The sequence below is a fragment of the Anopheles stephensi genome, chromosome 3 (genome assembly GCF_013141755.1).
Source record: "Anopheles stephensi strain Indian chromosome 3, UCI_ANSTEP_V1.0, whole genome shotgun sequence".
Classification (NCBI taxonomy): Eukaryota; Metazoa; Arthropoda; class Insecta; order Diptera; family Culicidae; genus Anopheles; species Anopheles stephensi.
The window spans coordinates 1,193,731-1,209,920 of record NC_050203.1 but is presented as its reverse complement, the minus strand read 5'-3'; the positions used below and the strand labels follow the sequence as shown (position 1 = coordinate 1,209,920).

At 46.7% G+C, this 16,190-nt stretch overlaps 2 protein-coding genes across 11 annotated transcripts in view; both read right to left on the bottom strand.

Moving 5' to 3' along the window:
• Window positions 1–7,509, bottom strand: part of LOC118512044 (kinesin-like protein KIF13B) — a 28,006-nt gene extending 20,497 nt beyond the window's left edge. For 4 of the 8 annotated variants that reach the window (XM_036055867.1, XM_036055873.1, XM_036055872.1 and 1 more), the window contains exons 1-3: window positions 7,401–7,509; window positions 5,142–5,473; window positions 4,485–4,572 (exon numbers count right to left, since the gene is read on the bottom strand). In XM_036055867.1, the coding sequence (XP_035911760.1) occupies window positions 4,485–4,572; window positions 5,142–5,193 (140 nt within the window). In that variant the 5' untranslated portion in view covers window positions 5,194–5,473; window positions 7,401–7,509. Of the gene's footprint in view, window positions 1–4,484; window positions 4,573–5,141; window positions 5,474–5,861; window positions 5,999–6,130; window positions 6,381–7,400 lie in introns of those variants that run through there. The other 4 variants (XM_036055869.1, XM_036055870.1, XM_036055868.1 and 1 more) reach the window with 4 other exon arrangements.
• A 556-nt stretch (window positions 7,510–8,065) lies between these two features.
• LOC118512095 (glycerol-3-phosphate dehydrogenase [NAD(+)], cytoplasmic) lies at window positions 8,066–16,146 on the bottom strand. 3 transcript variants are annotated; one of them, XR_004906233.1, is made up of 8 exons: window positions 15,991–16,146; window positions 15,542–15,677; window positions 14,624–14,801; window positions 12,068–12,647; window positions 11,841–11,994; window positions 11,672–11,764; window positions 8,632–9,808; window positions 8,075–8,474 (listed from the first exon to the last, which is right to left on the bottom strand). XR_004906233.1 is itself a non-coding variant. In XM_036056060.1 (7 exons), the coding sequence occupies exons 2-7, from the start codon at window positions 15,583–15,585 to the stop codon at window positions 8,459–8,461; spliced, it is 1,065 nt and encodes a 354-aa protein (XP_035911953.1). In that variant the 5' UTR covers window positions 15,586–15,677; window positions 15,991–16,146; the 3' UTR covers window positions 8,066–8,458. The 3 variants fall into 3 exon arrangements, 2 of the variants coding, with proteins under 2 accessions (XP_035911953.1, XP_035911954.1); XM_036056060.1 differs by lacking the exon at window positions 8,632–9,808 and having other exon boundaries at window positions 8,066–8,474; XM_036056061.1 differs by lacking the exons at window positions 8,632–9,808; window positions 15,542–15,677; window positions 15,991–16,146 and adding an exon at window positions 15,120–15,442 and having other exon boundaries at window positions 14,624–14,974.
• Between the last annotated feature and the right edge of the window lie 44 nt (window positions 16,147–16,190).

The window sequence follows — 16,190 nt, the reverse complement described above, 5'->3', positions numbered from 1 at the left end:
TTCTGCGAAAACCCCAACTTCCCAAAGCCCCAGACGAAAGGAATCGAAGGAGCTCGAGCACAAACAGGGAAAGCGTACACCAACTCTTTTGCGACGGATTTAATGACTCTGGGCTCCATTATACGGGAGCAAGCAAGCAAGCATGCAAGAAGAAGCAGCTCCTTCCTGTGAGGTGTTTTCCAAGTCTTTTCCCAAGCCTCCCTCCAGTGGCAGGGATGTTGGCAAACAACTCGCTTGTTGGAAGGCACTCTTCTTACAGACGACGCACTCTGGCGTTGTTCGACCATCGACGACCCGTTCCAGACTTGGTGGCATCGAATTATGTGTGCACGCTGCCACCATTCCCTACCAATCCCGAGACGAGAAAAGTGTCTCGTTGCGAAAAAAGGGAAGTACTCCCCGGGTCCTATCACATCCCAGCGAAAGAAAGACGATGCCAACAGGGATCCGCGGGAAAGAAAAAAAGAAACACGAGAGAAATGAATATGGTGTGTCCTATTTTATATGTAATCCCATCCCCACCCAACGAACGGAAGTGACACAGCACGGGATAGGCGAGCGGATGGGCGGATTATCCTTTTCGGCTGGAGCAGCACACCACAGTACTACCACAAAGCAATCAAATTGCAAAATATTGGGCCAGCCAAGCTAGCTGCCTGAAGAAAATGGAAAAAGCTGCCAACTCGTCGCTGAAACACGCTAAGGCACTACCAAAAGGAGAGAAAAAAAAGACAAGTGTACCGTGCCGCACATGACATATGCACACGGTGAGTTGCAGTTTTTCCTACCCCTTCTTTTCATGCAAATTCAACCTCACCAATCACGTGCTGTGTGCGAGAAAAGAGGAGAAACAATAAAAAAAACCCTCCAAAGAGATTGAATTGCAGCAAAGGGTTGTGACTTGGGGTGTTCAAAAATCCTTATTTCACAACACCGGCCAAGATACACTAGAAGGGTTTGACGGGTTCGTGCTAATTTTGTTGACTTTTTGACACCTTAACCAGCGTGTCGCCGTGGCAGAGCGGGCGGGTGCACACGCCTCCCGTAGATGACAGGGCACGGGCAGCCGAAGGTCTCCGACACCAGCAAGATGATATCAACTTCGTTACGGCGAATAGATAACGCAAATAAATAAAGGGAGCGCGATCGAAACGGCGGGCTTTGAGAGGTTTAGGAGTTTAGGTCATCGATAAAAGCTCGGCCAAAGTTTCATCGACTCGCTGTAACAGGGGAAATGTATCCATTCAAAAATTGACTCATAACGATAATGTAATGTAAATGATCACCACTAAACGACGACTCGTATGGAAGGCTTCCTCGTGGCAGGCACCTAATGAAATCCACGGCTGAATTATTGATTGCAGAAAAAATAGAAAAAAAAGGAAGTGATTGCTTGACGATGGAGACGGGAAATCACAATCGCTCCATCTGCCACCACCCAACACAACCCCCGGGAGAAGCAGCGCATGGTGTTTGCAACGCCTCGTGTCTTTCGATTGTGCAATCTGCGGGCTGATCGAACACACGGCGCAACGACACAACTATTTCGCCTTCTCCTCGCAGGTGTATCCTTTTCACCGGCGGGCGCTGTGCACCGTAAACGACCTTCCACACGACCACGCCACAGTGACACCGTGAATGGTCGGTTTGATGGTGGTGGTGGTAGTTGGTGTTGGTAGATCTCGCAGCAAGCACCAGGAAGGACACACCGTTCGTCATCGCGCCCTTTTTAGCTTGCCGGCCTGCCGACCGATTAGATGCGATGTTTGAAATGCGAGACTCACCGTCCATTTCCTGTGCAGATGGTAGTGCTGGTGCTGGTGGTGGTGATGGTGCTACTAATACTCAGGCTACTAGTAGTTATGCTACTGTACGAAAATAAATAATTGTTATTTTCAGCCCAAGGTGACAGCACTGCCTGCCTGGTCATGCGGTTCCGTGCCAGTGCAAAAACCGTCCGTATCCAGCGCCGCACCAGATCGAGCAGGATGACCCATCGTCTCCTGCCAGCTGGCGGTGGTGGTGGCTGAGGTTTCTGCCACCGTTCGATCACCACCAGCACCGCCTCATCTTCTTCGTCCTCTTCACCGCTGCCCATTCTCTTTCACTATCTTAACGCCACGAACGCGGAACAGTCACCAAACAATCGTCCACGACTTACGACGACGGTACACACGCGGGAAAAGAAGTAGAAGGTGCTCAAAAAACCTCACAAAACCCCGAAGACACTCTACGGCGTGCCGTGGGGCGTACTGAATTCTAGAGGTACAACCGACTCCCCCACTTAGCTCGGTAGGCCGGTTGCCGGACGAGTGGTGCGGGTAGTTTTGGGTCGATTTTCGATTTCGTATCAACTCCAAAGCCACGCAATCGGAGCTACGCCTCTCGACATATTCCACCCTGGGCTTGCTACTGGGTGTTGAGCGACCATCGATGGTAGAGCATTTCCGTTGCAACATTGCGATGCGAAAGGTGTGTGAGTGTGGGTACGCGTGCGATTGTTTTATGTCTTGCGCTCAGGCCAATGACAATATCGCGTCCTCCCAGCGTCAAAAACCCACCAAGAAGACGATGGAAGGTGGCTTGATTGTTTTTTTTTTTTTTGCTTGCTGCCTGCTCGTTCGTTACCCACCAAAAAGCGTATATTGCTTTCGCAAGGACTCTCTTCGCCAGCGTCATCATCGGCGCAAGCGATGATAGCGAAGCGGAAAACTCATAAACGTAGCGCAACAGCCTTTTCGGAGAGCCTCCACCGAGCTGCTAACCGCGTGTTTCACAGGACAGGATGCGCAAAGGCTTGAATGAAGAAAATCGATGCACGTACGAAAAACAATAGCGGCGACACAATCGCACAATCCAGGGCGCGCTCACGAAAATAGGACGTGAACCAGCAAGCACCGAGCAGGAACTTCCACTGTCGATAAAGCAAATGTTCGTAAAATCTTGGTGGACGAGCCGGGAACGAGGTTCATGAGGTTGGTGATGTATTAGCGAGTACCACGTCCATACAACTTCAAATTACTCTTTCTTCAACCTCTTCACCCAACCACAAACTCAGTTCTCCCGAAAAAAATAATTATGATACTGTCATATAAATGCTGCACGAGCCCAGGGAAGAAGGGTTGGGAAAACTGTGAACCTTTCCGATACAATGGATTTTCTTCTACCCTGAAGGGAGAATATCGCGCAAAATGAGTTGTGCGGGACACAGACTGTACAATATTCCACCATCGTAATGAATTGTGTGTAAACCCTACACGAACCAACGACAATCATGAATAATATATCTTCTATTTTTTTTCTATGTTGTTTGCCGGTGACATTTTGAATGATTTATGCGCTTCCAAGATATTTGGCATACACTTAATTACCTTTGCGACCCCATAAATAATGTACCGAGCCTACAACAACAAGTTTAAATACAAAAGTATGGAGCACAAGCAGTAATTGAAATGTAGCTATTTTGCAAAGCAATTTTGAGGTCTTATTTGAGGTTCAACTTCAAATATATGCAATAAATCGGAACCTCTAGTTGGCGTTAAGGCACAGTCGTGCTGTTTTTGGACAAGAATTATCTAGAAATGTCCTCCACATCCAAAATCCAATGTATCTTACTTTTTTTTAATGGTTTGAAATAACAATGCTTTCGTTGCCTTATTTCTATAATTACTGCCAAAATATCAAAAAGGAGTACACAACTTTTTTATCCTTGCATAACCCTTGTATAACCAAACCCCGAAAGGGTTTAGCGTTCGAGAAATCCAATAAATCCCCTTACACACCCAAATCCATCGAAACTCCAGTCCTATATCGAAATGTATCGAAGCAATCACTCTAGCATTATGGATACCCTGGATTGGTTTGCACGGTAACGAGGTTGGAAGCGGTTGGGAGTTGGATTCTTTCGTTAGTATTTTATGCTAAACCACCTACCACCACCGTCCATCACGGCCACGATGTTCAAACTGGCTAGTGCGTAAGAATGGAACTTCGCCACACGCATCCACTGCCCTTCAACGCTCCTCGCAGGCTTAGGGACTCTAGGCGGTAGTTTTGCTTTCCATTTTACTCTGACGATTTCAGGACCTCGTCCACCCCTGCCACCCACCTTGATCAACCTACCACCTACTACTCGATTGCGTGCGTGTGTACAGACGCAGAACGTGCGCTTAAATAATTCTCTGTTTTGATTTCCGTTTGCGTTTTTTTGCTTCTTCTTCTTCACTCTATCGTCCTCCGACCACTGTCCGGGGCAGCCATTCTAACCATTCACCGGGCAGTCGGACACAAATGGGAAAGCTACGACCCCGGGGGGGGCACACGCATATTTGGCTTTTTGGTTTTAGAGAGAACACGTTGTCGAGCGTTTGCCCCTTGGTCGGTGGTCGGTTTTGTTGGTGTTGTGTGAAACTTGCATATTTCATATGGCCACAACGGTGACGCAGAAGGCTTGCATGCTTGTGTGTACGAGTGTACGGCCTTACCTTTCCATCTTGTCTAGGCTGGCAGGATATTTCAAAATAGTCTGTGTTCCATCCATTTCTATTACGTTTTCTGTTGCCAGTTCGAGCTCTGCAAAGAAAATCGGAAAAGTTTGAATCAGAGAAAGAGAGATAGAAAGTCTGGAGTTAGGAACTTGACAGGAAGAGCTGTGATAGTATCGAGCTGATGAGTGGCAAAGTGTGGCATAATGAAGCGTCGTCCCTGGGTACTTTGGTAAACGGCTTTTTCCGGCAGCGACTCAACGGGACCGACGAACCGGAAGTGATGCTCGATTCGAAATTCGTCCACCACAAAATAACTCGGTGCCAATGGGGGATTGGCGTAGCAGTAGGCGGTGTATTCCAAAAGCTGACTAATGATTTCGACGTCACGACTGATTTCTCTGCTTTGTGCCTTTGTTCGATCGCCTTTTCGCTGGTTAACGGCATCAGCTGCAGAGTGCCGCCTCATATGGTGTGATGATGATTGGTGAGTATGAGTAATCCGCACGCAGCGAACAGCTGCAACAGTTCAGAAACACACCCGGGCCACCAGACCTCGATTGACAACTTTGCCACCATTCCACTTTGCGCGACTCTTCCCCGACAACCCGTTCCCTCATCATTCCCAAAAGTTTGTTTTTTTTTCTAGCTTCTTACCTCGCCGGTTAAACGGGCGAACCCGCACGGCTACTTTGATTTTGTCCGACATGATTTAATTCCGTGCCTCCGTTTGTTGATCACGACGGGAGAGGGTCACACACAGGCACACAGACAAACGCTCCTTTATGCAGCTTCTGTACCCAAAACAACGGCGTTGGGCGGGTGGGTCACGAGAAGTTTGCTAGAGAACAGGACGCAATGGAGCTTCGCGGGGGTATTTGTCAAACCCAGCGCAACCCACCGCAACCTGCGACACGACGCACGCACGCACACACTCACTCACTCTCACGGCTCACTCACTAATAATACGAAACACTAAAAACACCTTGCTAAAAACGCACCAATAGAGAGAGCATGATAAGCACACAATTACACATTTTGCTTTATATTCGTTTTAAACCCAGCACAGCTTCACAACGCACACCACCGCCACAGAGCAAGGCACGCATACGAAAGAGCAACCTCATCAAGTAGCGATTTTTGTTGTTGTTGCTTTTGACACATTTCAATCATCTTCGTACACGCAATCACACACAAACACACAGGCTACTAGTACTGTCGCTTTCATGACATTGGACTCGTTTCTTTAGCATTTTTTATGATTTTTTATGTGCTTCTTTCTGCACACCAAACACGACCACACTCGCCATCCCTTTTTTCGCTGCTTTGTTCTTGCACTTTGGATGTCCTTTTAAGTTTAAACTCAAACAAACGTACATCTTACAACACATCATCTGTTTCCTTTATCCATCGTGGGTTGCGATTCTTCACGGTTCCGCTGGCACTTATCAAGTTTTCTCAAGGACGAACCATGCAATCGACGACTGCTTGGCACTAGCTAGAAACCGAATGAACTAAACGGAAGCCCAAATTGGTGACGCAAATGGAGTTGACTTAATAAAATCCCTTTTCCTATGAATGACGCTCGTTGTTTTGTGCTCTGTGCTGGTTCGTTGTCGTATGAATCATCATTCTTGGAACCTTACATCAAATCATTTTCACCCTCCTTCAAAGCGACCGTATGTGAAAGATTCTTCTTCCAATAGGCTAGATCACACAGCACACTGGTTCAAAACAAGTGCCGAAACGAACCTGGCCAAAGGGTTTCTTTTCACAAATTCCACCATTCATCCAGGACACTTGCTTCACATTCCGAGGCACACAACACACACGCATATTCGCACACACACACACACTCATCCACGAGGACCCTTCTCCAGAAACGTCAACGCTCAATGGAAGCGATTTAATAATAAACCCCGTTCTCGAAGGATGCGTTTTTCCTTGCTACTTCTGATAGAAAAGGATAAGTAGGCACACAAACACGCACACATACTTAGAAAGCACCGTCCGCACGCATACACGCTAGCGTGCGCGCACTTGTGCACAACACCACCATTCAACTGGAAAAGCAGCCAGAACCGTGTGCCGATTGCGGACGGACGGTGTTACCCCCGATCAACAGTGGCCTCGTGAGGGTTAAACAAGCGTACCAACACCAACCCCATGGTGCCGTGGTGAGTGAAAGAAAGTGTGTGTATGTGTGGTGTGGTGCCATGCAAAACCATCTGGAAGAGAGCGCGCGCGGTGAAAATCTCACCGCGCTCTGGGGGGATATTTCGCTCGGCCACCACCACCCCCAACCTCACGCTGCGTCCTGAAACCCTTGCAAAAGGGATTTATTACCCAGAGGCCTCCAAATGTGCAGCACGCCATCTTGCTTTTTTGTCGGGTCGTATTGGGCGGCCGAATTGTCCCTTTTTCCGTAGGTCCCTACTCTGAAGGCTCTTTTTTATTGTACACCCGTGGATGGATGGATGGATGAATGGACGGATGGGTGGAGTGGGTGGGTGTTACGCATACGCAGAGTGGACGCAATACAAACGCTCTCTTTCTTTTAGCAATACAGCACACACACTCAGTACACCACCACCACCAACAACAAAACGTTCCAGCAGCACCAGCAAATTGGAGTTGTATGGGACGGAAGGCTCTATCCGCCAGCCGAATGTGAATGTCCGCAACAAAGGATAACCTTGTGCCTTTTTCCAACCGATACGATTGCCAGCTTTCCGCTTCGGTTTTGGAAGCCCCATTCTGGAGCGTCAGCTTATCGATACCCCCCGTGCCTGGAAGCCAGGGGATTAGCTCCATAGCTTCAGCTAAACCTGCCTGCCGGACAGCACAAACACTCGCCCTATTTCACTTCGGTTTCCACACCCGCATTTGTTCTTCGGTTTTTCGCACAACACCTACAATTGCTCTCCTCTCCTATTGCTTATTGCACCTGCACCGGAAAACGAAACAATTCCATCACAACTCCGGACTGGCACAGTTCACTTTGACAACTGACCACACTGCCTCACGTTCGTGAGCAGACCGGAGCGAACGCGACTCGCGGGTGAGAAGTGAGAAGGAAGGCATCTCATCGAGTGAGATGCGGTGAGCAGAGAGGTGAGAAAAATTGAAAACTTTTTCCAGATAGCTTTATCATGCCCAATTCGCAAAGATTTTGATTGTACTGTGTGAGATTGTTTTTGCAATATTTTTAACAAACTAGAAGCAGTATATTTTTAACGATCATCGTTCCTGGGAGAGAAATTGCATTTCCTCTTGTGAGTAAAGCACATAGTGCGTTATGGCCTTTCAAATGCGTCATATTGGTCCATAGTTAAAGCTCAAAAATTGAGCGAGAGTGAATATGAAAAGAGAAAGAGCTAGCGCCGACAATGGAGTCTCGAACCTTCAAACCGGCCTTGTATACCGATCCACGTAACAGCGTTTCAAATTTAAATTTTACCACAACGCCGATTGTGACCTTCGATTGCAGAGAAAAAGTATATTCAGCGAGTATAGAAGTATATTAAAAAATCAGCGAGATCAAACGTCTCAAAACCAACTAATATGAACACAACCAAAGCTTCCACGCATTCCCGATGTCTAAATTTTTCGAATTTATTACGTCCTATGTACAATACTTCTCGTTCATTTTGCTATAACAACATTTATCAAATAGAAAGATCTAAAATTCGCTTGGCCTAAGATTCGCGTATCATTTCGACGTGTTGAGGGACGATTGGGTGGGGCTGTGGTGGCGGGAAGGGGGAAGGAGATATCGAGGCGATGAGTTTTCGTCATTTAAATTCCTTCATTGGTAAGCTTTTACTTTTACGTTTTGCTACATCTCCTAATCCCGGATGATTTCATCAATGTTTTCATCAGGGCCGGTTCTGTGTGATGCGTACACCGCTGCATCTTAGCATAGTTGCCGCGCAAGAGTCCACATCACTCCACGACAAATGCACAGCATCGACTTAGGAGAAGGTTTGCCTACAAACAAAAGGAAAAGAAAATTACGAGAGAATGCATTACTACACCACAGACGGTTTGTTCGCGGCTGAGCCACACGACATGTTTGGCTTAGGAGTTGGAATCTCTTGAATGAAGATTTTGTGTCACAAAGGAATGAAACGGATGCGGTACTTACCTTGTTCACAAACACGCGCCCATCGAGCAGAACACAAGTTCAAAGGAAAAACCAAATTAGTTCACGTTACTCTACACTAGCAGCCGAGTGGTGGTGGTGGTAGCTTAAACATAGAATGGTGCAACTTTTGCCAATGGGAAAGGCGTACACGAAGGAGAAACACTACGAGAAACAGTTTCATTCGGTGCAGGATATGATGAAACACAAGGATGAGCATGGATACAAACCGAACGGCAACGAAAACGTTACTTCACACAGAGGAAATTCCAATCGAACATATAAAGGTAACACTAATCATTCGGATGAAGGTAAACGGAAAGGAACCGGGAGGATTTCACAATCGTACGATATGGGATTAAGGAAGGGGCTGTGGGGTTTTCTTCTAATAAAATTGTTTCCCTTATCTGTTTTTGTGTTTCTCAACAATTGAATACCAATTGAAGCCCAATAACTGTTGCTGTTTATTCATTTTTTTATATCAGCTTTCCGTATCACATATCTTGCAGGATTGGTTTTTGGTTTTCCGTTTATGCTAAAACAATTGTTTCGACGATGACGATGGATGGATATTGGATTGTTTTAACAACGCGCAGCACACACACACACCTCTCTTCTGTACCTATCTCTAAATGTATTAGGAATCATGTTCAAACTCCCCACAAGCATGTTAATCGTTCAATAATACGTAGATAGACCACCACTAAAACAGTATTTCATTTAAAGATAAAAACACCCTTCAAAAATAATATCAGTAATAAAAAGGTTTTTTGTTCTCTTAGTTACAAAACCATCCAAAACACAAAACAAAACTACAAAACATTTCCTATTGGATAGAAAAGTTAAGCAAAATCAACCAAAAACGGAATGTGTAAGCTAAGCTTGCCGAAAGCTTTCCGCCCAACGTAAATGCAAATTTCACAACCTCCTGAGCCGTGCTTTGGGAACAGGTAAGGACAGTAGCAATAGTACATCCCTATTTCGCTTATCCTGAGATCTTATTGCACACCGATGGATCTTGCGTTCTAGCATCAAAATCCGAATAAATTGCGATCGCGATTGCTGTGTGGGATTGTGGGATGTGGTGTGATTGTGTTAATCTTATTACAGAGCGAGAAATGGCAACTTTATTGTGTGAGCGCAACAACGTGCATTTCTCTAGAGCTTTGCCCATGTTGTCCTAAAACGCAGGTAAACGGGGAGAGAGAGAGAGAAGAGAAAGAAAAAAACAATAACATAAAACTCGTGGTCAACACTCAATGAGCACACAATGAGCAACTTGGGGGTGAGCGGAAGATCCTCGCTCGGGAACAAACCATAGAAAAGGGTGTTTCAGAAGCAACCAATGTAACGAATGCACTAAACATGCACATGCGTTGGTGTAATAATGGATGAAGGTGTGCGAATTTATTACACAACTAATTTCGTGTCCGCTTCAAGCCCAAAGAAGCTGTTCCGAATCTGGGAATCAATCAATCAAGCCGACTTTTTCATGCACTTTGGATTTAGCTACAGCCTCATTACACGGATTCATGCACAAGCGATTCAATGGCACCACAAGCAACCGAAGTTTGTGTTCTTCCAGAGGTCTTTTAGAAAATGAACAGATTTTTCACACATAAACTGAAACGAGTGAACAAACGAATGAATAAAATGCCCCTCACAGAGATGATATGTCTAATTGCACTTTATCTACGTGTTATCATTGCACTAAAGCTCTGAAGCAAAAAGGCACTCTTATCCTACGACCGAACCGGTCTGCATCACAAATGTTGTACAAGGTGATAACATAACACATGTGGTTGGCTGTAACAATTAACCTTTGCCTATAAAAAAATAAGAAATTATTTGCATAAAGAGTACAAAAAAAAAAACAAACAAAAAAAGGGGGAAAAACGAACTTACACATAAGTAAAATACATAAACTCAATACATACACAGCTCCAAAATCATATATATATTAACAACGAATGTACATAGATATCGCTTATTATTCATGCCTATACACATTGCTTTGTTTTCCGGCGTTTTTTTGTTTTCTATCGAGCTTCTAGCAAAATTAAACTAAATACGAAAAACAAAAACATTAAACAAACATACATACTCTAAATGCGCCTCTCTTTTACCTACACCCGCCCGCCCGCATTCAACATTCAAGCGGTAGCCGCCCTTAGAGCCCTTCCAGTACCGACGCTAGCGTTCGAGGCCACAAAACACGGCAACCATGGCAGCACATGCTACCGTCTTGTGTTATCAACAAATGCACACTATTTATATATATTATACGATACTGTACACAAAAGCGATGTTACGGGAAAAGAGTACGAATGAAGTAATCGCATTATGTGCAACCAACAGAAAAGAAACCAACTTGACGCATAATGAAAGGATTGCCGAAAGGAAGTAAAGACAGACCGCCAACGCTTTAAACCGTACCGCAAAGAGCAAAACTGGAGAGAGATGCTAACGATGAAGCAGAAATGTCTGTGCACGAAACGGAACGAAGCTAAACCTACTACAGAAAACCGGAAGGAGGTGTTTTAGTACATCCTGCGACTGAGGCTGACTTGCTGAGCTGCTCTGCTAGTGGATATTGCTTTCCAGCATTTCATATTGTTGGTTTGGTTCTGACGCTCACTCTACTAAAGCGCCTACGCCGGGTGCTGTGCTGCGAGGGTTGGATGCTAATATTCCTAATAACGGTCAACTCTAAGGGGCGCCACACCATCATCATCTCTACATGTGGCTAACATTTGTATCCAATTTTTGTTTGTCTTCTACTGCAACTCTAACGCTTTCAACTCTCAACCGCCACACAGCAAGCAACCCAGCGTGTTCGGGTCCCTAACACTATCCTCCTCCTCGCTCGCAATATTGCTTCCGTTTTGTACTGAAACACGGTTCTCGGTCTGCTGGTTTGCGCACACAAACGCTTGCGTGAATCAAATTTTGGTCGAATTTAAATGGCGTGTTTCGGGTCGGTTTTGCTTATGCGAGTAAGAGAGTAAAAGATAGGAAGATGAGAAGGAGTAGCTTGACTTACATGTGCTCGGGATGGTTGCGCAGACAGTCCAGGAATCCTTGCGGCTTAACCTGACCGGTACAGATTTTGTGGATGGCGGTAAACAGCGGGAATCTACGGAGAAAGGAAGCAGAGCAAGGTAAAGTAAAAGCCTTTCAAGGTGATCCCGGGCCGTGTTGCTGGCACTCACTTATCCTCCATCCCTTTACTCTTCAGCATAAAGTTCACCTCCTCGGCAGTGATCGGACCCTGCAGCTTCTGTCCATTGAGCATCTCGTCCTCCAGCTGCTTGATCGTTTTTCCCGTCTTCACGAACGCTTCCGACACTTTGCGATTACGGCCACCTGGAGTCGAAAGGGAGCGTAAAGCATTAGTTCGGTACCCCCCGAAACCGATCACACCGTTTCACTCATCTACCATAACACGTAGTGATGAGATCAGCAACACCACAGCTTTCGAAGAACGTGGACAGCTTGCTGCCGGGGTAGAACACATCGACGAACTTAATCATCTCCATCAGACCTAACCGAATGACGGCCGCCTTCGTGTTGTCACCGGATCCCATGCCGTCGACAAAACCGGCGCCACATGCCACGATGTTCTTAAGCGCGCCGCAGATTTCCACCGCATCGACATCGTCCACCACCACCACACGGAAGTTTGGCGTCTGGAAGAGATCACGCAGCGTCTGCGCCATCTTCATATCCCGGCAGCCGATGGTCGTCTCGCAGAACTTCTCTTCCGCCACCTCACCGGCCAGATTGGCGCCCATCAGCACCGAGCACGGAATCTTCAGATGCTTGGTGATCAGGTGCGAGATCAGCTCCATGCCACCGCCCTCGGCAACGTCGAAGCCCTTGATCAGGGAAAGACCGACGGCCGTCGGCTTGATCTTGCCGAGCAGCTGCGTGCCCAGCCCACGGATGAACTGGTGCGGCACGACAAAGATGAGAATGTCGGCATCTTTCGCTGCCTCCACGACATCCGGAACTGCGACCTGAGGATAGTGGAAATATTGTTGAAAGATTCACGGAAACGGATCATTATCGTCGGGTGGCTAGTGAAGTCGAATCTTCCAAAACTTCCTTAATGCGTCGGTATGCGTCAAGTACTTATTCGGCTTGCTCTTCTCATACACGATACGATCTGGGACGAAATATCGAGCATTCTCAAGGTTAGGAACGACAGTTCGCTATTACGATACAAGTCTGCTCATCTCAATTTCGCCGATTTCTTCCTAAAAAGGGAACGAAACACTCCATCTATTCACGGTGAACCATCACGATGTCTCTTTGCTGCATCGGTTTCCCTGCTGTCGATAGGTTTAAAAATAAATTCCCCGTTCAAGAGAGTGCATTTGCGGCTGCATCTGATGCAATGTGCTCTCGCCCCCCACCCAACACTCCCACCACCCGGCGATCGGCCTTACGATGGATGTGGTTCATTGATCGCTACCGAAAGACGGTCCGAAAAAGACACCCCACCATTTGTCGAACAAAGAAAGAATCTGAAGACACTCGTCTTCCCAAGCGAATGATGATAACGCGAAACGCGAGCTATTTGCATACCATTTGTTTGATCAATTATCGTTATCTGGACGACGTTTTGTTGCTCTCGAACCGACGCCCTGGGCAATAAGCCATTTAAACAGTACATTTTCCCTTACATAATCGTTCGATGTGTGTTCGGGTGCCGAAAAACCGGGTTGACAAACGTAAGACAGCTGTCGAACAGGCGCCCGTCCGTCCGTCCGTCCGTCGAAGGTTAATGATAAGCGCGATAAAGTCGAAACAGGTTTCCCGTTTGGCCGCCTCGGGAGAGGTTAAATTCCGACCGAATGACTTTTCACCACGGACAGGAGCGAAATGCATGAGCTGATGATTTGAATTGACCAGTGCCCCCGGTGGGTTTGAGGGCTTGGTAGTAGTGATAACCTTTGCCTGCCTCACCAATTCTTTCGGAACAGCTGTCGACGGTTATGTAAAACAGGTCCAAAAGAGATTGTGACTCAGTCGCGGATGAAAGTATAACGGTCTAATATTCAATCAAACGGTCGGTGTAGGCATGTAATAAAACCGCCCGGAAACAATTCGCTTCCCCGAAAAAGGACGGGAAATGATGGATGGAAGTGCGCTCTAGTTAGTGCCCTTCTAAGGCCACTTGTCTACTTCGTTCGAGTGGATGCATACTAGACGCAGTAGCAAACGCGACTACTTGAGGCCAACCAATCTCGCACCGTGCAAGCTTCCGCGTCATGCCACGTGCGGTCACGTGCAAAACTGCTCGACACTTAATTGCGCTACACAGCTATCAGGCGAAGTGCATACGAGAGAATAGAACTTCCACGAATGCCGTTGCACTGTTCGACACGCATACATGGGCATCGGAGCGTTGGCGCATTGTGAGATAAATGCAGTCATCACTCCCAGCTTTGCGCTTGCATTCGTTAATGACCCATAAATGACTCACGTCGTTTTCATTTAAATCTCATCAACTGTCCCAGCGGGTCCGACCGGACACAATGTTGACACTTATTGAAGACGTTTCGACACGTTCAGTGCTCAGAAATTATTAATCGCTGGTAGGCAACTATATGAAGTCCTCCCTTCCGATAAGATAAACTTGGCCCACAACATAAAACAGGCGGCCTAATCGCAAAACCAACAGTTCGGTTCGGTAAACAACCGATAAGCCGACTTAGGGCTATCGTGTGGTAATTAATTATTCTCCATCGTTCTCCAACGCTATCGATAGCGACCCCGGGGTGGTCACACCTGAGCAAGCTTCCATGGCTCTTGAAGAGCGGCTGATAATTACGAGCATCGGAACTTTGGCACCGTGACAAAGGACAAACGGGGTGTACGCGATCTAAAAATACCGAGCGTGGCCACCCGCGCAACAGGCCAAACAAACCTCCCGTCTCTCTCTGCGACAGAAGCGAGAAGGAATGGAACCAAAAAATGACAAACTTACGACATTCTCGGGCAGCTTGTGTCCAGGCAGGTACTTGACGTTCTCGTGCGTCGTGTTGATGATTTCCGTAAGTTTCTTGTCGTTGATCATCTCCTCGTACACGTACATCGTGACACGGTCCTCGAACGTGGACAACCGCTTGGCATTGGCGCCCACAATCTTGGCAATGGCCGATCCCCTAGAAGGTAAAGCGTAAGGGCAGGAGTTAATCGTTTGGTTTTAGTTTTTGTTTGCTGCTCGTTGTTTGACATGTGTAAACAAATACATCCCCGATCAACTGCTGATCCAATTTTGACCCTCTTCCTCAGGACACAGACATACAGAGAAGCATATTTCCCTCGGTTCCCTCCGCTGTTGTGGTAAATCCGTGAAATGTTTTCCGAAAATAATCAGGGCGCAAGAACATAACCTTCATAAGCTGTCCTTCTCTTCGACAATAGTAGTAGGTCAGATTGGGGACATTTCCCTGCTCCGTCATTTTCTTCTGTTAATTTACCTTTCTTCCTATGATAAGATGTGTAAATACTCCCACACCGACGCACACATACACACACACATCGTAGCTTTTTTAATGTTGTTTGTTGCCCGCGAGAATCGTTTCGCTTTATCGCGCTTCCTTTACGTAACCCTGACCTCCGACCGTCTGTCGGCAGGTCGAACGGTAGTAGCGGATTTTGTCTCATTTTTTTACCCCGGAAAATTGCACGAACAGCACACTTTGATTGCCTTGACATTGAGGCGGAGGAGCAATGTTGTTTATCCTATATCTATTGCGCTCAAAACGCACACATGTTCGAGCAAGGATATCACGCTACACTGCGAGTGATTTGCTCAAGGCCAGCCAGCCAGCGTCGGAGGGACAAAATACAATTTGATAGTGCACCAGTTTCCGGTGTCCCCAGCCATTGCCACACTTACCAGTTTCCGGAGCCGACGATGCAAACACGAACCTTATCAGCCATGGTGATATCTAGTGTACGGCACGCGGAGAACACACTCGACGATAGTAGGATCAGCAGCGAAAGAATGGACCACACAAGTCGGAAGCTGCGAGCTGGTCGGAAATGAAAAACGGGCAACGAAAAAACGGTTTTATGTAATGCTCGAAATACGAATTCAATCAACGGCCACGGAACGGAAACGGTTCGGACTTCGGGTTGTAGTGGTTCGTTCGGGTGTGCCAGCAGAAGCTTGCGGCAACCACGTGTAGGTGTGTGGGTGTCTCTTTCTACTTATTTTTGTATTCGTTTTTATGCACACACTACGATCGACTGATGAACGCACCGCCCGACCGAATGCCAAACCTATTTGCACCAGGGAAATCCGCGTTTCGTATTTTAAAAACGCTTCACCCAGCGGAACCTTACTTTTGAACGATGCGACCTCCTCGCTCAAACAATCGAACACAATTGAAAACAGTTCCACATCGTACCACAGCCGTCGAGCGCCCAGTCGGAGTGCCTGGCTGAGCGTCACTAACAAGCTGTTGATAAGATCGTTTTTTTCGATCTGAATTTAGCTTCTCATTATAATTTGTTAAGAAAATTATTTGCCCTGTACTGCCATA